Source organism: Carcharhinus amblyrhynchos, unplaced genomic scaffold (assembly GCF_965287045.1).
Source record: "Carcharhinus amblyrhynchos unplaced genomic scaffold, sCarAmb.v2.hapA scaffold_67, whole genome shotgun sequence".
NCBI classification, from domain to species: domain Eukaryota; kingdom Metazoa; phylum Chordata; class Chondrichthyes; order Carcharhiniformes; family Carcharhinidae; genus Carcharhinus; species Carcharhinus amblyrhynchos.
In genome coordinates, this window is record NW_027649807.1 from 922,024 (window position 1) to 946,777 (window position 24,754).

Sequence of the window (24,754 nt, forward strand, 5' to 3'; positions counted from 1 at the left end):
ACTGGATAAGACCACAGTAAATACAGAATGGGAGCTGGATTAGACCACAGTAAATACAGAATGGGAGCTGGATAAGCGCACAGTAAATACAGGATGAGAGCTGGATAAGAGCACAGTAAATACAGAATGAGAGCTGGATAAGAGCACAGTAAATACAGAATGTGAGCTGGATAACAGCACAGTAAATACAGAATGGGAGCTGGATTAGAGCACAGTAAATACAGAATGGGAGCTGGATAAGCGCACAGTAAATACCGAATGAGAGCTGGATAAGAGCACAGTAAATACAGAATGGGAGCTGGATAAGAGCACAGTAAATACAGAATGAGAGCTGGATAAGAGCACAGTAAATACAGAATGGGAGCTGGATAAGAGCACCGTAAATACAGAATGGGAACTGGATAAGCGCACAGTAAATACAGAATGAGAGCTGGATAAGAGCACAGTAAATACAGAACGGGAGATGCATAAGAGCACAATAAATACAGAATGGGAGCTGGATAAGAGCACAGTAAATACAGAATGGGAGCTGGATAAGAGCACAGTAAATACAGAATGGGAGCTGGATAAGAGCAGCACAGTAAATACAGAATGAGAGCTGGATAAGAGCACAGTGAATACAGAATGAGAGCTGGATAAGAGCACAGTAAATACAGAATGAGAGCTGGATAAGAGCACAGTAAATACAGAATGGGAGCTGGATAAGAGCACAGTAAATACAGAACGGGAGCTGGACAAGAGCACAGTAAATACAGAATGGGAGCTGGATTAGAGCACAGTAAATACAGAATGGGAGCTAGAAAAGAGCACAGTAAATACAGAATGGGAGCTGGATAAGAGCACAGTAAATACAGAATGGGAGCTGGATAAGAGCAGCACAGTAAATACAGAATGGGAGCTGGATAAGAGCACAGTAAATACAGAATGGGAGCTGGATAAGAGCACAGTAAATACAGAATGGGAGCTGGATAAGAGCACAGTAAATACAGAATGTGAGCTGGATAAGAGCACAGTAAATACAGAATGGGAGCTGGATAAGAGCACAGTAAATACAGAATACGAGTTGGATAAGAGCACAGTAAATACAGAATGAGAGCTGGATAAGAGCACAGTAAATACAGAATGGGAGCTGGATAAGAGCACAGGAAATACAGAATGAGAGCTGGATAAGAGCACAGTAAATACAGAATGGGAGCTGGATAAGAGCACAGCAAATACAGAATGAGAGCTGGATAAGAGCACAGTAAATACAGAATGGGAGCTGGATAAGAGCACAGCAAATACAGAATGAGAGCTGGATAAGAGCACAGTAAATACAGAATGGGAGTTGGATAAGCGCACAATAAATACAGAATGAGAGCTGGATAAGAGCACAGTAAATACAGAATAGGAGCTGGATAAGAGCACAGTAAATACAGAATGAGAGCTGGATAAGAGCAGCACAGTAAATACAGAATGGGAGCTGGATAAGAGCGCAGGAAATACAGAATGGGAGCTGGATAAGAGCAGCACAGTAAATACAGAATGGGAGCTGGATAAGAGCACAGTAAATACAGAATGGGAGCTGGATAAGAGCACAGTAAATTCAGCATGCGAGCTGGATAAGTGCACAGTAAATACAGAATGGGACCTGGATAAGAGCACAGTAAATACAGAATGGGAGCTGGATAAGAGCAGCACATTAAATACAGAATGGGAGCGGGATAAGAGCACAGTAAATACAGAATGGGAGCTGGATAAGAGCAGCACTATAAATACAGAATGGGAGCTGGATAAGAGCACAGTAAATACAGAATGGGAGCTGGATAAGAGCACAGTAAATACAGAATGGGAGCTGGATAAGAGCACAGTAAATACAGAATGGGAGCTGGATAAGAGCACAGTAAATACAGAATGGGAGCTGGATAAGAGCACAGTAAATACAGAATGGGAGCTGGATAAGAGCACAGTAAATACAGAATGGGAGCTGGATAAGAGCACAGTAAATACAGAATGAGAGCTGGATAAGAGCACAGTAAATGCAGAATGAGAGCTGGATAAGAGCACAGTAAATACAGAGTGGGAGCTGGATAAGAGCACAGTAAATACAGAATGGGAGCTGGATATGAGCACAGTAAATATACAATGGGAGCTGGATAAGGGCACAGTAAATACAGAATGGGAGCTGGATAAGTGCACAGTAAATACAGAATGGGAGGTGGATAAGAGCAGCACAGTAAATACAGAATGAGAGCTGGATAAGAGCACAGTAAATACAGAATGAGAGCTGGATAAGAGCACAGTAAATACAGAATGAGAGCTGGATAAGAGCACAGTAAATACAGAATGGGAGCTGGATAAGAGCGCAGTAAATACAGAATGAGAGCCGAATAAGAGCACAGTAAATATAGAATGGGAGCTGGATAAGAGCAGCACAGTAAATACAGAATGAGACCTGGATAAGAGCACAGTAAATACAGAATGGGAGCTGGATAAGAGCACAGTAAATACAGAATGGGAGCTGGATCAGAGCACAGTAAATACAGAATGGGAGCTGGATAAGTGCACAGTAAATACAGAATGGGAGCTGGATAAGAGCAGCACAGTAAATACAGAATGGGAGCTGGATAAGAGCACAGTAAATACAGAATGAGAGCTGGATAAGAGCACAGTAAATACAGAATGAGAGCTGGATAAGTGCACAGTAAATACAGAATGAGAGCTGGATAAGAGCACAGTAAATACAGAATGAGAGCTGGATAAGCGCACAGTAAATACAGAATGAGAGCTGGATAAGAGCACAGTAAATACAGAATGGGGGCTGGATAAGAGCACAGTAAATACAGAATGAGAGTTGAAAAAGTGCACAGTAAATACAGAATGGGAGCTGGATAAGAGCACAGTAAATACAGAATGGGAGCTGGATAAGAGCAGCACAGTAAATACAGAATGGGAGCTGGATAAGAGCACAGTAAATACAGAATGTGAGCTGGATAAGAGCATAGTAAATACAGAATGGGAGCTGGAAAAGTGCACAGTAAACACAGAATGGGAGCTGGATAAGAGCAGCACAGTAAATACAGAATGAGAGCTGAGTAAGTGCATAGTAAATACAGAATGAGAGCTGGATAAGAGCACAGTAAATACAGAACGGGATCTGGTTAAGAGCACAGTAAATACAGAATGAGAGCTGGATAAGAGCGCAGTAAATACAGAATGGGAGCTAGAAAAGAGCACAGTAAATACAGAATGGGAGCTGGATAAGAGCACAGTAAATACAGAATGGGAGCTGGATAAGAGCACAGTAAATACAGAATGGGAGCTGGAAAAGTGCACAGTAAACACAGAATGGGAGCTGGATAAGAGCAGCAGAGTACATACAGAATGGGAGCTGGATAAGAGCACAGTAAATACAGAATGTGAGCTGGATAAGAGCTGCACAGTAAATACAGAATGGGAGCTGGATAAGTGCACAGTAAGTACAGAATGGGAGCTAGAAAAGAGCACAGTAAACACAGAATGGGAGCTGGATAAGAGCACAGTAAATACAGAATGGGAGCTGGATAAGAGCAGCACAGTACATACAGAATGGGAGCTGGATAAGAGCACAGTAAATACAGAATGGGAGGTGGATAAGAGCGGCAGAGTAAATACATAATGGGAGGTGGATAAGAGCACAGTAAATACAGAATGAGAGCTGGATAAGAGCATAGTAAATACAGAATGGGAGTGGGATAAGAGCACAGTAAATACAGAGCGGGAGCTGGATAAGAGCACACTAAATACAGAATGAGAGCTGGATAAGAGCACAGTAAATACAGAATGGGAGCTGGATAAGAGCACAGTAAATACAGAATAGGAGTTGGATAAGAGCACAGTAAATACAGAATGGGAGCTGGATAAGAGCACAGTAAATACAGAATGGGAGCTGGATAAGAGCGCAGTAAATACAGAATGAGAGCTGGATAAGAGCACAGTAAATACAGAATGAGAGCTGGATAAGAGCACAGTAAATACAGAATGGGAGCTGGATAAGAGCACAGTAAATACAGAATGAGAGCTGGATAAGAGCAGCACAGTAAATACAGAATGGGAGCTGCATAAGAGCACAGGAAATACAGAATGGGAGCTGGATTAGTGCAGCACAGTAAATACAGAATGGGAGCTGGATAAGAGCACAGTAAATACAGAATGGGAGCTGGATAAGAGCACAGTAAATACAGAATGGGAGCTGGATAAGAGCACAGTAAATACAGAATGGGAGCTGGATAAGAGCACAGTAAATACAGAATGAGAGCTGGATAAGAGACAGTAAATGCAGAATGAGAGCTGGATAAGAGCACAGTAAATACAGAATGGGAGCTGGATAAGAGCACAGTAAATACAGAATGGGAGCTGGATAAGAGCACAGTAAATATAGAATGGGAGCTGGATAAGAGCACAGTAAATACAGAATGGGAGCTGGATAAGTGCACAGTAAATACAGAATGGGAGGTGGATAAGAGCAGCACAGTAAATACAGAATAAGAGCTGGATAAGAGCACAGTAAATACAGAATGAGAGCTGGATAAGAGCACAGTAAATACAGAATGGGAGCTGGATAAGAGCACAGTAAATACAGAATGAGAGCTGGATAAGAGCACAGTAAATATAGAATGGGAGCTGGATAAGGGCAGCACAGTAAATACAGAATGAGAGCTGGATAAGAGCACAGTAAATACAGAATGGGAGCTGGATAAGAGTACAGTGAATACAGAATGGGAGCTGGATAAGAGCACAGTAAATATAGAATGGGAGCTGGATAAGGGCAGCACAGTAAATACAGAATGAGAGCTGGATAAGAGCACAGTAAATACAGAATGGGAGCTGGATAAGAGTACAGTAAATACAGAATGGGAGCTGGATAAGAGCACAGTAAATACAGAATGAGAGCTGGATAAGAGCACAGTAAATACAGAATGGGAGCTGGATAAGAGTACAGTAAATACAGAATGGGAGGTGGATAAGAGCACAGTAAATACAGAATGGGAGCTGGATAAGAGTACAGTAAATACAGAATGGGAGCTGGATAAGAGCACAGTAAATACAGAATAGGAGCTGGATAAGAGCACAGTAAATACAGAATGGGAGCTGGATAAGAGTACAGTAAATACAGAGTGGGAGCTGGATAAGAGCACAGTAAATACAGAATGGGAGCTGGATATGAGCACAGTAAATATACAATGGGAGCTGGATAAGGGCACAGTAAATACAGAATGGGAGCTGGATAAGTGCACAGTAAATACAGAATGGGAGGTGGATAAGAGCAGCACAGTAAATACAGAATGAGAGCTGGATAAGAGCACAGTAAATACAGAATGAGAGCTGGATAAGAGCACAGTAAATACAGAATGAGAGCTGGATAAGAGCACAGTAAATACAGAATGGGAGCTGGATAAGAGCGCAGTAAATACAGAATGAGAGCTGGATAAGAGCACAGTAAATATAGAATGGGAGCTGGATAAGAGCAGCACAGTAAATACAGAATGAGACCTGGATAAGAGCACAGTAAATACAGAATGGGAGCTGGATAAGAGCACAGTAAATACAGAATGGGAGCTGGATCAGAGCACAGTAAATACAGAATGGGAGCTGGATAAGTGCACAGTAAATACAGAATGGGAGCTGGATAAGAGCAGCACAGTAAATACAGAATGGGAGCTGGATAAGAGCACAGTAAATACAGAATGAGAGCTGGATAAGAGCACAGTAAATACAGAATGAGAGCTGGATAAGTGCACAGTAAATACAGAATGAGAGCTGGATAAGAGCACAGTAAATACAGAATGAGAGCAGGATAAGCGCACAGTAAATACAGAATGAGAGCTGGATAAGAGCACAGTAAATACAGAATGGGGGCTGGATAAGAGCACAGTAAATACAGAATGAGAGTTGAAAAAGTGCACAGTAAATACAGAATGGGAGCTGGATAAGAGCACAGTAAATACAGAATGGGAGCTGGATAAGAGCAGCACAGTAAATACAGAATGGGAGCTGGATAAGAGCACAGTAAATACAGAATGTGAGCTGGATAAGAGCGCAGTAAATACAGAATGGGAGCTAGAAAAGAGCACAGTAAATACAGAATGGGAGCTGGATAAGAGCACAGTAAATACAGAATGGGAGCTGGATAAGAGCAGCACAGTAAATACAGAACGGGATCTGGTTAAGAGCACAGTAAATACAGAATGAGAGCTGGATAAGAGCGCAGTAAATACAGAATGGGAGCTAGAAAAGAGCACAGTAAATACAGAATGGGAGCTGGATAAGAGCACAGTAAATACAGAATGGGAGCTGGATAAGAGCACAGTAAATACAGAATGGGAGCTGGAAAAGTGCACAGTAAACACAGAATGGGAGCTGGATAAGAGCAGCAGAGTAGATACAGAATGGGAGCTGGATAAGAGCACAGTAAATACAGAATGTGAGCTGGATAAGAGCTGCACAGTAAATACAGAATGGGAGCTGGATAAGTGCACAGTAAGTACAGAATGAGAGCTGGATAAGAGCATAGTAAATACAGAATGGGAGCGGGATAAGAGCACAGTAAATACAGAGCGGGAGCTGGATAAGAGCACACTAAATACAGAATGAGAGCTGGATAAGAGCACAGTAAATACAGAATGGGAGCTGGATAAGAGCACAGTAAATACAGAATAGGAGTTGGATAAGAGCACAGTAAATACAGAATGGGAGCTGGATAAGAGCACAGTAAATACAGAATGGGAGCTGGATAAGAGCGCAGTAAATACAGAATGAGAGCTGGATAAGAGCACAGTAAATACAGAATGAGAGCTGGATAAGAGCACAGTAAATACAGAATGGGAGCTGGATAAGAGCACAGTAAATACAGAATGAGAGCTGGATAAGAGCAGCACAGTAAATACAGAATGGGAGCTGCATAAGAGCACAGGAAATACAGAATGGGAGCTGGATTAGTGCAGCACAGTAAATACAGAATGGGAGCTGGATAAGAGCACAGTAAATACAGAATGGGAGCTGGATAAGAGCACAGTAAATACAGAATGGGAGCTGGATAAGAGCACAGTAAATACAGAATGGGAGCTGGATAAGAGCACAGTAAATACAGAATGAGAGCTGGATAAGAGACAGTAAATGCAGAATGAGAGCTGGATAAGAGCACAGTAAATACAGAATGGGAGCTGGATAAGAGCACAGTAAATACAGAATGGGAGCTGGATAAGAGCACAGTAAATATAGAATGGGAGCTGGATAAGAGCACAGTAAATACAGAATGGGAGCTGGATAAGTGCACAGTAAATACAGAATGGGAGGTGGATAAGAGCAGCACAGTAAATACAGAATAAGAGCTGGATAAGAGCACAGTAAATACAGAATGAGAGCTGGATAAGAGCACAGTAAATACAGAATGGGAGCTGGATAAGAGCACAGTAAATACAGAATGAGAGCTGGATAAGAGCACAGTAAATATAGAATGGGAGCTGGATAAGGGCAGCACAGTAAATACAGAATGAGAGCTGGATAAGAGCACAGTAAATACAGAATGGGAGCTGGATAAGAGTACAGTGAATACAGAATGGGAGCTGGATAAGAGCACAGTAAATATAGAATGGGAGCTGGATAAGGGCAGCACAGTAAATACAGAATGAGAGCTGGATAAGAGCACAGTAAATACAGAATGGGAGCTGGATAAGAGTACAGTAAATACAGAATGGGAGCTGGATAAGAGCACAGTAAATACAGAATGAGAGCTGGATAAGAGCACAGTAAATACAGAATGGGAGCTGGATAAGAGTACAGTAAATACAGAATGGGAGGTGGATAAGAGCACAGTAAATACAGAATGGGAGCTGGATAAGAGTACAGTAAATACAGAATGGGAGCTGGATAAGAGCACAGTAAATACAGAATAGGAGCTGGATAAGAGCACAGTAAATACAGAATGGGAGCTGGATAAGAGTACAGTAAATACAGAATGGGAGCTGGATAAGAGTACAGTAAATACAGAATGGGAGCTGGATAAGTGCACAGTAAATACAGAATGGGAGCTGGATAAGAGCAGCACAGTAAATACAGAATGGGAGCTGGATAAGAGCAGCACAGTAAATACAGAATGAGAGCTGGATAAGTGCACAGTAAATACAGAATGAGAGCTGGATAAGAGCACAGTAAATACAGAATGAGAGCTGGATAAGCGCACAGTAAATACAGAATGAGAGCTGGATAAGAGCACAGTAAATACAGAATGGGAGCTGGATAAGAGCACAGTAAATACAGAATGAGAGTTGGAAAAGTGCATAGTAAATACAGAATGGGACCTAGAAAAGAGCACAGTAAATACAGAATGGGAGCTGGATAAGAGCACAGTAAATACAGAATGGGAGCTGGATAAGAGCACAGTAAATACAGAATGGGAGCTGGATAAGAGCAGCACAGTAAATAGAGAATGGGAGCTGGATAAGAGCAGCACAGTAAATACAGAATGGGAGCTGGATAAGAGCACAGTAAATACAGAAGGTGAGCGGGATAAGAGCATAGTAAATACAGAATGGGAGCTGGATAAGAGCAGCACAGTAAATACAGAATGAGAGCTGGGTAAGAGCATAGTAAATACAGAATGAGAGCTGGATAGGAGCACAGTAAATACAGAACGGGATCTGGTTAAGAGCACAGTAAATACAGAATGAGAGCTGGATAAGAGCACAGCAAATACAGAATGGGAGCTAGAAAAGAGCACAGTAAATACAGAATGGGAGCTGGATAAGAGCACAGTAAATACAGAATGGGAGCTGCATAAGAGCACAGTAAATACAGAATGGGAGCTGGAAAAGTGCACAGTAAATACAGAATGGGAGCTGGATAAGAGCAGCAGAGTACATACAGAATGGGAGCTGGATAAGAGCACAGTAAATACAGAATGGGAGCTGGATAAGAGCACAGTAAATACAGAATGGGAGCTGGATAAGAGCAGCACAGAGAATACCGAATGGGAGCTGGATAATTGCACAGTAAATACAGAATGGGAGCTAGAAAAGAGCACAGTAAATACAGAATGGGAGCTGGATAAGAGCACAGTAAATACAGAATGGGAGCTGGATAAGAGCACAGTAAATACAGAATGGGAGGTGGATAAGAGCGGCAGAGTAAATACATAATGGGAGCTGGATAAGAGCACAGTAAATACAGAATGAGAGCTGGATAAGAGCACAGTAAATACAGAATGGGAGCGGGATAAGAGCACAGTAAATACAGAATGGGAGTTGGATAAGAGCACAGTAAATACAGAATGGGAGCTGGATAAGTGCACAGTAAATACAGAATGGGAGCTGGATAAGAGCACAGTAAATACAGAATGGGAGCTGGATAAGAGCAGCACATTAAATACAGAATGGGAGCGGGATAAGAGCACAGTAAATACAGAATGGGAGCTGGATAAGAGCAGCACTATAAATACAGAATGGGAGCTGGATAAGAGCACAGTAAATACAGAATGGGAGCTGGATAAGAGCACAGTAAATACAGAATGGGAGCTGGATAAGAGCACAGTAAATACAGAATGGGAGCTGGATAAGAGCACAGTAAATACAGAATGGGAGCTGGATAAGAGCACAGTAAATACAGAATGGGAGCTGGATAAGAGCACAGTAAATACAGAATGGGAGCTGGATAAGAGCACAGTAAATACAGAATGAGAGCTGGATAAGAGCACAGTAAATGCAGAATGAGAGCTGGATAAGAGCACAGTAAATACAGAGTGGGAGCTGGATAAGAGCACAGTAAATACAGAATGGGAGCTGGATATGAGCACAGTAAATATAGAATGGGAGCTGGATAAGAGCACAGTAAATACAGAATGGGAGCTGGATAAGTGCACAGTAAATACAGAATGGGAGGTGGATAAGAGCAGCACAGTAAATACAGAATGGGAGCTGGATAAGAGCACAGTAAATACAGAATGAGAGCTGGATAAGAGCACAGTAAATACAGAATGAGAGCTGGATAAGAGCACAGTAAATACAGAATGGGAGCTGGATAAGAGCACAGTAAATACAGAATGAGAGCTGGATAAGAGCACAGTAAATACAGAATGGGAGCTGGATAAGAGCAGCACAGTAAATACAGAATGAGAGCTGGATAAGAGCACAGTAAATACAGAATGGGAGCTGGATAAGAGCACAGTAAATACAGAATGGGAGCTGGATCAGAGCACAGTAAATACAGAATGGGAGCTGGATAAGTGCACAGTAAATACAGAATGGGAGCTGGATAAGAACAGCACAGTAAATACAGAATGGGAGCTGGATAAGAGCACAGTAAATACAGAATGAGAGGTGGATAAGAGCACAGTAAATACAGAATGAGAGCTGGATAAGTGCACAGTAAATACAGAATGAGAGCTGGATAAGAGCACAGTAAATACAGAATGAGAGCTGGATAAGCGCACAGTAAATACAGAATGAGAGCTGGATAAGAGCACAGTAAATACAGAATGGGAGCTGGATAAGAGCACAGTAAATACAGAATGAGAGTTGAAAAAGTGCACAGTAAATACAGAATGGGAGCTGGATAAGAGCACAGTAAATACAGAATGGGAGCTGGATAAGAGCAGCACAGTAAATACAGAATGGGAGCTGGATAAGAGCACAGTAAATACAGAATGTGAGCTGGATAAGAGCATAGTAAATACAGAATGGGAGCTGGAAAAGTGCACAGTAAACACAGAATGGGAGCTGGATAAGAGCAGCACAGTAAATACAGAATGAGAGCTGAGTAAGTGCATAGTAAATACAGAATGAGAGCTGGATAAGAGCACAGTAAATACAGAACGGGATCTGGTTAAGAGCACAGTAAATACAGAATGAGAGCTGGATAAGAGCGCAGTAAATACAGAATGGGAGCTAGAAAAGAGCACAGTAAATACAGAATGGGAGCTGGATAAGAGCACAGTAAATACAGAATGGGAGCTGGATAAGAGCACAGTAAATACAGAATGGGAGCTGGAAAAGTGCACAGTAAACACAGAATGGGAGCTGGATAAGAGCAGCAGAGTACATACAGAATGGGAGCTGGATAAGAGCACAGTAAATACAGAATGTGAGCTGGATAAGAGCAGCACAGTAAATACAGAATGGGAGCTGGATAAGTGCACAGTAAGTACAGAATGGGAGCTAGAAAAGAGCACAGTAAACACAGAATGGGAGCTGGATAAGAGCACAGTAAATACAGAATGGGAGCTGGATAAGAGCAGCACAGTACATACAGAATGGGAGCTGGATAAGAGCACAGTAAATACAGAATGGGAGGTGGATAAGAGCGGCAGAGTAAATACATAATGGGAGGTGGATAAGAGCACAGTAAATACAGAATGAGAGCTGGATAAGAGCATAGTAAATACAGAATGGGAGCGGGATAAGAGCACAGTAAATACAGAGCGGGAGCTGGATAAGAGCACACTAAATACAGAATGAGAGCTGGATAAGAGCACAGTAAATACAGAATGGGAGCTGGATAAGAGCACAGTAAATACAGAATAGGAGTTGGATAAGAGCACAGTAAATACAGAATGGGAGCTGGATAAGAGCACAGTAAATACAGAATGGGAGCTGGATAAGAGCGCAGTAAATACAGAATGAGAGCTGGATAAGAGCACAGTAAATACAGAATGAGAGCTGGATAAGAGCACAGTAAATACAGAATGGGAGCTGGATAAGAGCACAGTAAATACAGAATGAGAGCTGGATAAGAGCAGCACAGTAAATACAGAATGGGAGCTGCATAAGAGCACAGGAAATACAGAATGGGAGCTGGATTAGTGCAGCACAGTAAATACAGAATGGGAGCTGGATAAGAGCACAGTAAATACAGAATGGGAGCTGGATAAGAGCACAGTAAATACAGAATGGGAGCTGGATAAGAGCACAGTAAATACAGAATGGGAGCTGGATAAGAGCACAGTAAATACAGAATGAGAGCTGGATAAGAGACAGTAAATGCAGAATGAGAGCTGGATAAGAGCACAGTAAATACAGAATGGGAGCTGGATAAGAGCACAGTAAATACAGAATGGGAGCTGGATAAGAGCACAGTAAATATAGAATGGGAGCTGGATAAGAGCACAGTAAATACAGAATGGGAGCTGGATAAGTGCACAGTAAATACAGAATGGGAGGTGGATAAGAGCAGCACAGTAAATACAGAATAAGAGCTGGATAAGAGCACAGTAAATACAGAATGAGAGCTGGATAAGAGCACAGTAAATACAGAATGAGAGCTGGATAAGAGCACAGTAAATATAGAATGGGAGCTGGATAAGGGCAGCACAGTAAATACAGAATGAGAGCTGGATAAGAGCACAGTAAATACAGAATGGGAGCTGGATAAGAGTACAGGAAATACAGAATGGGAGCTGGATAAGAGCACAGTAAATACAGAATGAGAGCTGGATAAGAGCACAGTAAATATAGAATGGGAGCTGGATAAGGGCAGCACAGTAAATACAGAATGAGAGCTGGATAAGAGCACAGTAAATACAGAATGGGAGCTGGATAAGAGTACAGGAAATACAGAATGGGAGCTGGATAAGAGCACAGTAAATATAGAATGGGAGCTGGATAAGGGCAGCACAGTAAATACAGAATGAGAGCTGGATAAGAGCACAGTAAATACAGAATGGGAGCTGGATAAGAGTACAGTAAATACAGAATGGGAGCTGGATAAGAGCACAGTAAATACAGAATGAGAGCTGGATAAGAGCACAGTAAATACAGAATGGGAGCTGGATAAGAGTACAGTAAATACAGAATGGGAGCTGGATAAGAGCACAGTAAATACAGAATGGGAGCTGGATAAGAGTACAGTAAATACAGAATGGGAGCTGGATAAGAGCACAGTAAATACAGAATAGGAGCTGGATAAGAGCACAGTAAATACAGAATGGGAGCTGGATAAGAGTACAGTAAATACAGAATGGGAGCTGGATAAGAGCACAGTAAATACAGAATGGGAGCTGGATAAGTGCACAGTAAATACAGAATGGGAGCTGGATAAGAGCAGCACAGTAAATACAGAATGAGAGCTGGATAAGTGCACAGTAAATACAGAATGAGAGCTGGATAAGAGCACAGTAAATACAGAATGAGAGCTGGATAAGCGCACAGTAAATACAGAATGAGAGCTGGATAAGAGCACAGTAAATACAGAATGAGAGTTGGAAAAGTGCATAGTAAATACAGAATGGGACCTAGAAAAGAGCACAGTAAATACAGAATGGGAGCTGGATAAGAGCACAGTAAATACAGAATGGGAGCTGGATAAGAGCACAGTAAATACAGAATGGGAGCTGGATAAGAGCAGCACAGTAAATAGAGAATGGGAGCTGGATAAGAGCAGCACAGTAAATACAGAATGGGAGCTGGATAAGAGCACAGTAAATACAGAAGGTGAGCGGGATAAGAGCATAGTAAATACAGAATGGGAGCTGGATAAGAGCAGCACAGTAAATACAGAATGAGAGCTGGGTAAGAGCATAGTAAATACAGAATGAGAGCTGGATAGGAGCACAGTAAATACAGAACGGGATCTGGTTAAGAGCACAGTAAATACAGAATGAGAGCTGGATAAGAGCACAGCAAATACAGAATGGGAGCTAGAAAAGAGCACAGTAAATACAGAATGGGAGCTGGATAAGAGCACAGTAAATACAGAATGGGAGCTGGAAAAGTGCACAGTAAATACAGAATGGGAGCTGGATAAGAGCAGCAGAGTACATACAGAATGGGAGCTGGATAAGAGCACAGTAAATACAGAATGGGAGCTGGATAAGAGCACAGTAAATACAGAATGGGAGCTGGATAAGAGCAGCACAGAGAATACCGAATGGGAGCTGGATAATTGCACAGTAAATACAGAATGGGAGCTAGAAAAGAGCACAGTAAATACAGAATGGGAGCTGGATAAGAGCACAGTAAATACAGAATGGGAGCTGGATAAGAGCACAGTAAATACAGAATGGGAGGTGGATAAGAGCGGCAGAGTAAATACATAATGGGAGCTGGATAAGAGCACAGTAAATACAGAATGAGAGCTGGATAAGAGCACAGTAAATACAGAATGGGAGCGGGATAAGAGCACAGTAAATACAGAATGGGAGCTGGATAAGAGCACAGTAAATACAGAATGGGAGCTGGATAAGAGCACAGTAAATACAGAATGGGAGCTGGATAAGAGCACAGTAAATACAGAATAGGAGTTGGATAAGAGCACAGTAAATACAGAATGAGAGCTGGATAAGAGCACAGTAAATACAGAATGGGAGCTGGATAAGAGCGCAGTAAATACAGAATGAGAGCTGGATAAGAGCACAGTAAATACAGAATGAGAGCTGGATAAGAGCACAGTAAATACAGAATGGGAGCTGGATAAGAGCACAGCAAATACAGAATGGGAGCTGGATAAGCGCACAATAAATACAGAATGAGAGCTGGATAAGAGCACAGTAAATACAGAATGGGAGCTGGATAAGAGCACAGTAAATACAGAATGAGAGCTGGATAAGAGCAGCACAGTAAATACAGAATGGGAGCTGCATAAGAGCGCAGGAAATACGGAATGGGAGCTGGATAAGAGCACAGTAAATACAGAATGGGAGCTGGATAAGAGCACAGTAAATACAGAATGGGAGCTGGATAAGTGCAGCACAGTAAATACAGAATGGGAGCTGGATAAGAGGACAGTAAATACAGAATGGGAGCTGGATAAGAGCACAGTAAATACAGAATGGGAGCTGGATAAGTGCAGCACAGTAAATACAGAATGGGAGCTGGATAAGAGGACAGTAAATACAGAATGGGAGCTGGATAAGAGCACAGTAAATTCAGCATGCGAGCTGGATATGAGCACAGTAAATACAGAATGGGAGCTGGATAAGAGCACAGTAAATACAGAATGGGAGCTGGATAAGTGCAGCACAGTAAATACAGAATGGGAGCTGGATATGAGCACAGTAAATACAGAATGGGAGCTGGATAAGAGCACAGTAAATACAGAATGGGAGCAGGATAAGAGCACAGTAAATACAGAATGGGAGCTGGATAAGAGGACAGTAAATACAGAATGGGAGCTGGATAAGAGCTCAGTAAATTCAGCATGCGAGCTGGATATGAGCACAGTAAATACAGAATGGGAGCTGGATAAGTGCACAGTAAATACAGAATGGGAGCTGGATAAGAGCAGCACAGTAAATACAGAATGAGAGCTGGATAAGAGCACAGTAAATACAGAATGAGAGCTGGATAAGAGCACAGTAAATACAGAATGAGAGCTGGATAAGAGCACAGTAAATACAGAATGGGAGCTGGATAATAGCACAGTAAATACAGAATGGGAGCTGGATAATAGCACAGTAAATACAGAATGGGAGGTGGATAAGAGCACAGTAAATACAGAATGGGAGCTGGATAAGAGCACAGTAAATACAGAATGGGAGCTGGATAATAGCACAGTAAATACAGAATGGGAGGTGGATAAGAGCACAGTAAATACAGAATGGGAGCTGGATAAGAGCACAGTAAATACAGAATGAGAGCTGGATAAGAGCACAGTAAATACAGAATGGGAGCTGGATAATAGCACAGTAAATACAGAATGGGAGGTGGATAAGAGCACAGTAAATACAGAATGGGAGCTGGATAAGAGCACAGTAAATACAGAATGAGAGCTGGATAAGAGCACAGTAAATACAGAATGGGAGCTGGATAAGAGCACAGTAAATACAGAATGAGAGCTGGATAAGAGCACAGTAAATACAGAATGGGAGCTGGATAAGAGTACAGTAAATACAGAATGGGAGCTGGATAAGAGCACAGTAAATACAGAATGGGAGCTGGATAAGAGCACAGTAAATACAGAATGGGAGCTGGATAAGAGCAGCACAGTTAATACAGAATGGGAGCTGGATAAGAGCACAGTAAATACAGAATGGGAGCTGGATAAGAGCACAGTAAATACAGAATGATTACCTGTTTCTGTCCTGTTCATTGGCCCACTGTCAATGCTGCCACCTACTCCTCTGACAGCACAGTATGGAGGAGCCCAGCCTTCCTCACAGTGACAGTGGTCTTTACTGTTACAAACCTGAAAGAAAAACCACAACTCTTCACATTTCTTCACTGAACAAGGAACAGGATGAGGGCCATGCCCCTACAGGCTTGCACCAATCATGATGCCTGACTCAACTAAAACTGTCTTCATGTTCAGAAATCATCGAAACCCTACAGTCCGGAAAGAGGCCATGCAGCCTATCATGTCTGCTCCAACCACAATCCCACCCAGGCTCTACCCCCATATCCCTACATATTATACCCACTAATCCCTATCACCTATGCACCTCAGGACACTAAGGGGCAATTTTTAGCATGGCCAATCAACCTAATCCGCACAGGTCGCACAAGAGATCATTGCAGAAGGTCAGGGGGCATGGAGTTGGGGGTAAGGTGTAAGCGTGGATAGAGGATTGGTCGTCAAATAGGAGGCAGAGAGTGGGGGTCAATGGGTGCTATTCGGATTGGCGGTTGGTGACTAGTGGAGTGCCCCAGGGCTCGGTGCTGGGGCCTCAGTTATTTACCATTTATATAGATGATCTGGAGGAGGGAACCGAGTGTAGGGTGTCGAAATTTGCTGATGACAGCAAGATTTGGGGAACGGCAAATTGTGCGGAGGGTGTGGAGAGTCTGCAGAAGGATCTAGATAGGCTGGGCGAATGGGCCAGGAACTGGCAAATGGAATTTAATGTTGGCAATTGTGAGGTTGTCCACTTTGGTAGGAATAATGGTAGGAAGGACTATTACTTACGTGGCGAAAAACTGCAGCAGGCGACGGTGCAGAGGGACCTCGGGGTCCTTGTGCATGAGTCGCAAAAACCCAGCTTGCAGGTGCAGCAGGTGGTCAGGAAGGCGAATGGGATGCTGGCCTTCATAGCGAGGGGGATTGAATATAAAAGTAGGGAGGTCTTGCTGCAGCTGTATAGGGCATAGAACATAGAACATAAGAACATAAGAAATAGGAGCAGGAGTAGGCCATCTAGCCCTTCGAGCCTGCCCCACCATTCAATAAGATCATGGCTGATCTGTCGTGGCTCAGTTCCACTTTCCCGCCCTCTCCCCATAACCCTTAATCCCCTCTCTTATCAAAAACCCATCAACCCGCTTCTTAAATATATTTAGCGAGGTAGCCTCCACCACTTCAACGGGCAGAGAATTCCAGATATTCACCACCCTTTGAGTGAAGAAGTTCCTCCTCAACTCCGTTCTAAACCGCTCCCCTTTTATCTTGAGGCTGTGCCCCCTAGTCCTACTGTCTGTTTTGAGCGGGAAGAGTCTCTCCACCTCTATCCTATCCATCCCATTCATCATCTTATACGTCTCAATGAGATCTCCCCTCATTCTTCTAAACTCTAACGAGTACAAGCCTAGTTTATTCAGCCTCTCCTCATAGCTCAACCCCCTCAACTCCGGTATCAGCCTCGTAAACCTCCTCTGCACTCCCTCCAAGGCCAAGATATCCTTGCGCAGGTGCGGCGCCCAAAACTGCACACAGTACTCCAGAACATAGAACATAGAACATTACAGCGCAGAACAGGCCCTTCGGCCCACAATGTTGCGCCGACCAGCTTTTAATAAAAAACAACACTAACCCACTAATCTAAACCAATCCCATTTCGTCCATAAACCTATCCACGGATCTCTTAAACGCCCCCAAACTAGGCGCATTTACAACTGCAGCAGGCAGGGCATTCCAATCCCTCACCACCCTCTGGGTAAAGAACCTACCCCTGACATCAGTCCTATAACTACCCCCCCTTAATTTAAAGCCGTGCCCCCTCATGCTAGATTTCTCCATCCTAGGAAAAAGGCTATCACTATCCACCCTATCTAAACCTCTAATCATCTTACATGTTTCAATAAGATCCCCTCTTAGCCGCCTTCTTTCCAGCGAAAACAACCCCAAATCCCTCAGTCTCTCCTCATAGGATCTCCCCTCCATACCAGGCAACATCCTGGTAAACCTCCTCTGCACCCTCTCCAAAGCCTCCACATCCTTCCTGTAATGTGGGGACCAGAACTGCACACAAGTGCGGCCGCACCAGAGTTGTGTACAGTTGCAACATGACGCTGCGACTCCTAAATTCAATCCCCCTACCAATAAACGCCAAGATACCGTATGCCTTCTTAACAACCTTATCTACTTGATTCCCAACTTTCAGGGATCTATGTACACATACACCTAGATCCCTCTGCTCCTCCACACTATTCAAAGTCCTCCCGATAGCCCTATACTCAACACATCTGTTATTCCTACCAAAATGAATTACCTCACACTTCTCCACATTAAACTCCATCCGCCACCTCTCGGCCCAGCTCTGCAACCTGTCCAAGTCACCCTGCAAACTATGACACCCTTCCTCACAATCTACCACACCTCCGACTTTGGTGTCATTAGCAAACTTACTAATCCACCCAACTATACCCTCATCCAGATCATTAATAAAAATTACAAACAGCAGTGGCCCCAAAACAGATCCCTGAGGCACACCACTCGTAACTGAACTCCATGATGAATATTTACCATCAACCACCACCCTCTGTCTCCTATCTGCTAGCCAATTCCTGATCCAATTACCTAGATCACCCCCAATCCCATACATCTGCATTTTCTGCAGAAGCCTACCATGGTGAACCTTATCAAACGCCTTACTAAAACCCATATACACCACGTCAACTGCCTTACCCCTATCCACCTCTTTGGTCACTTTCTCAAAGAACTCGATAAGGTTAGTAAGGCACGACCTACCCGCTACAAAACCATGCTGACTGTCTCTAATCAATTCATTACTCTCCAAATAACTATAAATCCTGTCTCTAATAATCCTTTCCAAAACCTTACCCACCACAGAAGTGAGACTCATCGGTCTATAATTCCCAGGGAAGTCTCTGCTCCTCTTCTCAAACAATGGGACAACATTTGCTGTCCTCCAATCTTCCGGTACTATACCAGAGACCAACGACGACCTGAAGATCAGAGCCAGAGGCTCTGCAATCACCTCTCTTGCCTCCCAGAGAATCCTAGGGTAAATCCCATCCGGACCAGGGGACTTATCTGTTTTCAAACCCTCTAGAATATCCAGCACATCCCCCCGTATCAACTGCAATACTATCTATTTTACACCCCTGCACCCCAGTGTCCTCCTCAGCTATATTCATGTCCCCTTGCGTGAACACCGAAGAGAAATATTGGTTCAACGCCTCTCCAATCTCCTCCGGTTCCACACACAACTTCCCTCTACTGTCTGTAACTGGCCCTAATCTTGCCCTAACCAACCTTCTGTTCTTGACATACCTGTAAAACGCCTTAGGGTTCTCCTTAATCCTATCAGCCAAAGTCATCTCATGTCCTCTTTTAGCCCTTCTTAACTCACTCTTCAACTCCCTCCTAGCCAATCTAAAGCTTTCTAATGCACTACCTGAGCCCTCAAGCCTCATCCGAACATAAGCCGCCTTTTTCTTCCTAATCAACGAATCAACTTTTTTGGTGCACCACGGTTCCCTAGCCCTACCAAATCCTCCTTGCCTGACAGGGACATACCTATCACAGACCCGCAGTAGCTGCTCCTTGAAAAATCACCACATCTCGGACGTTCCCAGTCCCTGTAATCTCCTAGTCCAACCAATGCTTCCCAATTCTCTCCTAATAGCCTCATAATTACCCTTCCCCCAGCTGAAACTACTGGCCTGAGGTTCATGCCTATCCCTTTCCATCACTAAGGTGAACGTAATCGAATTGTGGTCACTATCCCCAAAATGCACACCAACTTCCAAGTCTAGCACCTGGTCTGGCTCATTTCCCAGCACCAAATCCAATATAGCCTCACCTCTAGTTGGCCTATCTACATACTGAGTCAAAAAACCTTCCTGCACACTTTGAACAAAAACTGACCCCTCTAACGAGCTAGAGCTATAGCAATTCCAATCAATATTAGTAAAGTTAAAATCCCCCATAACAATTACCCTATTACTTTCACTCCTAACAAGGATCGTCTCCGCAACCCTTTCCTCAACCTCTCTAGAACTTTTTGGAGGTCTATAAAAGACTCCCATCAGGGTGACCTCTCCTCTCCTATTTCTAATCTCCGCCCATACTACCTCAACAGACAAGTCCTCATCAAACTTCCTCTCTGACACTGTGATACAGTCCTTGACTAATAATGCTACCCCACCCCCCCTTCTACCTCCTTCTCTACTCCGACTGAAGCATTTGAACCCCGGGACCTGCAACATCCATTCCTGACCCTGCTCTATCCATGTCTCTGAAATGGCCACAACATCAAAGTCCCAGGTACTGATCCACGCTGCAAGTTCATCCACTTTATTGCGAATACTCCTCGCATTAAAGTATACGCATTTCAAACCCTGCTCCGCCCCACCCCCACAATGCCGTGCATTGCAGTCCCCATCTATGCCCCCCTCACTTTCACCCCCTCTACTCAGGATCCCACCCCCCCCCTGAATCAGTTTAAACCACTCCGCATAACCTTCACAAATTTACCCCCCAGGATATTTGTTCCCCTCTGGTTCAGGTGTAGCCCATCACTCTTATAGAGGTCCCACCTTCCCCAGAACGAGCCCCAATTGCTCAAGTACCTGAACCCCTCCCTCCTGCACCATCCCCTCAGCCACGAGTTCAAACTTTCCCTCTCTCTATTCCTCTCTAAACTATCCCGTGGCACAGGCAAGAGTCCAGAGATAACCACTCTGTCTGACTTGGCCTTTAGCTTCCACCCCAACTCCATGAATCTCTGCTTAATATCCCCTTCCCTTGACTCCCTATATCATGTATAGGGCACTGGTGAGGCCGCAGCTGGAGTACTGTGTGCAGTTTTGGGCGCCGTACTTACGCAAGGATATTTTGGCCTTGGAGGGAGTGCAGAGGAGGTTTACTAGGCTGATACTGGCGTTGAGGGGGTTGAACTATGAGGAGAGGCTGAATAAACTGGGCTTGTACTCGTTAGAGTTTAGAAGAATGAGGGGAGATCTCATTGAGACGTATAAGATGATGAATGGGATGGATAGGATAGAGGTGGAGAGACTCTTCCCGCTCAGAAAGGACAGTAGGACTAGGGGGCACAGCCTCAAGATAAAGGGGGGGGCGGTTTAGAACGGAGTTGAGGAGGAACTTCTTCACTCAAAGGGTGGTGAATCTCTGGAATTCTCTGCCCGTTGAAGTGGTGGAGGCTGCCTCGCTAAATATATTTAAGACACGGGTAGATAGGTTTTTGGTAGGCAAGGGGATTAAGGGTTATGGGGAGAAAGCGGGAAAGTGGAACTGAGCCACGACAGATCAGCCATGATCTTATTGAATGGCGGGGCAGGCTCGAAGGGCCAGATGGCCTACTCCTGCTCCTACTTCTTATGTTCTTATCTTTGGACTGTAGATGGAAACCGGAGCACCTGGGGGAAAACCACACAGACTCAGGGAGAATGTGCAAACTCCATACAGACAGTGACCCGTGCCGGGAATCGAACCCAGATCCCTGGAGCTGTGAAGCAGCGGTGCTAACCACTGAGCTACCGTGCCGCCCAGAGTATAGATCCTATCCTAGACTGGCTTGACATTCTTTTAGAAAAATAACAAGTGAACAATTTTGAAATGTACAGAAAGGCTGCAGGAGTCCCAATCATTTCGGTGTCCCATCTATCACACAGACAAATCAATCCGATCTCCTTCAGCCACTTCACCCACCCTGCTCCCCAGTACATCTGGGACTGTTCATATAACACATAGAATAACCCAGGCCAATCTCCCCATGGTCTGAATAGCAGACAAACTGGGATTGACGCAGGGGTTAACAGAAATGCCTCTTGCTAAAGCTTCTGGAACGTTCTAGGCTGTTCTGTCCTGAGAGGATATGCAGAGTAAGAAGTCTGACAACACCAGGTTTAAGTCCGACCGATTTATTTGATAGTAAACTGACAAGCTTTCGGGGTTTGTCCCTTCATCAGGCGAATGGAGAGTTCTGGCCTCAGACAGAGCAGAGCAGAGCCAGAACTCTCCATTCGCCTGACGAAGGGACAAACTCCGAAAGCTTGTGAGTTTACTATCAAATAAATCAGTTGGACTTTAACCTGGTGCTGTCAGACTTCTTACCGTGTTTGCCCCAGTCCAACGCCGGCATCTCCACATCCTGAGAGGATATGATGGAGTGATCACATTGATCAGGGAATGACTTTTTTTTCACCTCGTTTGAGTAGGTGTGACTTGGAACCTCTGTACAATCTGCACACATACAAACATACATGTTAAGATCAGAAATAGGAGTGGGCCATTCAGCCCCTGGAGCCCCTGCTGCATCAGGTTACAAGATCACAGGTGTTCTGTTTGTGTTTCAAGTGTTCCAGTCCCATCTACTCCAATGACCACTGATTCTGTTGCCTAACATTGAATAAAATCAGGAAGTAGCCAGCGATGACCTGGTTGCTTTGTGTAATTAGCTGCGCTTTGCTAATATGTCAGTCACTGCTCTGGGAATCCTGATCTGAGGACCTTGCAGAGAAACTTTGACTGAGGCCTCGGCAGTCCCTCCACTTCCATCCCTACCTCCAGAGGACCAGCTGTCCAATGACACTATTCCAAGGTGTTGACCATTGGAAGACCTTGTAGTTTCACAGACATCAATCTTTGAAGACAGCAGCACACATTGTGAATGCAGATGGCAACGATCAAACCTTCAGCTGCATTGGACTGGGGTAAACACAGTAAGAAGTCTCACAATACCAGGTTCAAGTTGTGAGTTGTTAAAGTTGCGAGACTTCTTACTGTGTTTACCCCAGTCCAAAACCGGCATCTCCACATCATGACTACCTTAGTCAAGGAGCAGCAGGGAAGTTATGCTGCAATAACAGAAAGTTCTAGAAATACATCTCTGCAAGCAGCTGTGGACAGTCCTCGTGTTCTTATATCTGAGGGAAGTAAAGGTCAGAGTGACGATTCCAGGATGGTATGTTACCTCCCTGGTGCTAGGGTCATGGATGTCTCGCAGTGGCTGCAGAACATCCTGGAGGGAGAGGGCATAACCAACAGTAGTCGTAGTACACACTGATACAAACAACGTAGGGAGGAAAAACAAACGTCCGGAGCTCAGAGGCCAGCTGAAAACTAGGTAGTGATCTTTAGGATTGCTAGCTATGCCACAAACTTGTCAGAGTAGAAACAGTAGGATACAGAGGATGAATATGTGCCTGAAAAGATAGTGTGAAGTTTAAAGTGTATTTAATGCTGTCACAAGTAGGCCAACATTAACACTGCAATGAAGTTACTGTGAAAATCCACTAGATGCCACACTCAGGCACCTGTTCGGGTACACTGAAGGAGAATTTAGCACGGCCAATGCAACTAACCAGCATGGCTTTCGGAATGTGGGAGGAAACTGGAGCGTCCGGAGGAAACCCACATAGACACAGAGCGAACGTACAAACTCCACACAGACAGTGACCCGAGCCGGGAATCGAACCCAGGTCCCTGGTGCAGTAAGGCAGCAGTGCTAACCAGTGTGCCACTGTGTCACAGTAAGGACAGGGTTTCAAATTCCTGGGGCATTGGGACAATTTCTGGGGGAAATAAATTACCCCTAATCCCTTGAGAAATAACAAGGGGCAAACACCATTGGTGGGGGTGGTATACAGACCAGTAAACTGAAGGGGTAATATTGGAAAAAGAATTAGACAGGAAATCAGAGTTGCATGAGTTAACTGAACATCTGAGACTATGGGCAACTGTATATAGATCTGTATATATCTGTATATAGATTGGGAGAGTCAAATTAGTCACAGTGCAATTAGAGGAGGAATTTCTGGAGCAAACGGAATGGATTTTGAAGCAATACATTGAGGAACCAAGAAGGGAACAGGTCATCTTGGACTGGGTGTTGTGCAATGAGAAAGGATTAGTTAGCAATCTAGTTGTGAGAGAACCCTTGGGGATGAGTGACCATAATATGGTAGAATTCATTGTCAAGATGGATAGTGATGTAGTTGATTCTGAGACCAGGGTCTCGAATCTCAGTGAAGGGAAGTGATGGTGTGAGGCATGAATTGGCCATGATGGACTGGGAAATATTTCTGAAAGGAAAGACAGTGGACAGGCATTGGGAGGCATTTAAAGAATGAAAAGGTGAACCCCAGGGTCTTGCTCGACCCGAGACCAGAAAATCCCGCCTGAGGTCAACGGGCCTTCCCGTTGTCCGTCCCTCGCCTGCCCCGATGCCTGTGGTAGGCAGGGTGGTAGAATTCCTCATAGTACTCTAATAAAGATGGCCTTGGCCCTCTGGGAAGCATTAACGTCCTTGTCCATGTGCAGAGCCCAAGCTGAACACAATGCATCATCTGAGGCCAAATGTAGACAAGATAAAGACTTTGCATTCTAATAGTATAATCCGTAAATCTATCAGTCTGATTGGAAACAGAGTGATATCATTCCATACCCCCTTGTTATTGCAGGTCTGGTCACAGCTTTCTACATTGAATAACTCCACACTCTGACACTTTGTGTCAATACAGGCCTGTGGAATAAACAAAATATCACATTATTTTCACCACAGTGTCACAATCATTCGGGTATAGTAATGTGTCAAAACATCTGACTCCAAACTCTCTGAGACTGTGTCCAGATTCAGGATGTTTGATGGGATCAGTTGTTGGGGTCGCAG

General features: G+C 43.9%; 1 protein-coding gene across 1 annotated transcript in view; it reads right to left on the reverse strand.

Moving 5' to 3' along the window:
• Positions 1-24,754, reverse strand: part of LOC145337727 (disintegrin and metalloproteinase domain-containing protein 12-like) — a gene marked incomplete at its 5' end in the record, with an annotated part of 178,071 nt that overhangs the window by 57,555 nt on the left and 95,762 nt on the right. The window contains 2 exons of the mRNA XM_080182566.1: positions 16,017-16,131; positions 24,530-24,607. Coding sequence (XP_080038692.1) covers positions 16,017-16,131; positions 24,530-24,607 — 193 coding nt within the window. The remainder of the gene's footprint in view (positions 1-16,016; positions 16,132-24,529; positions 24,608-24,754) is intronic.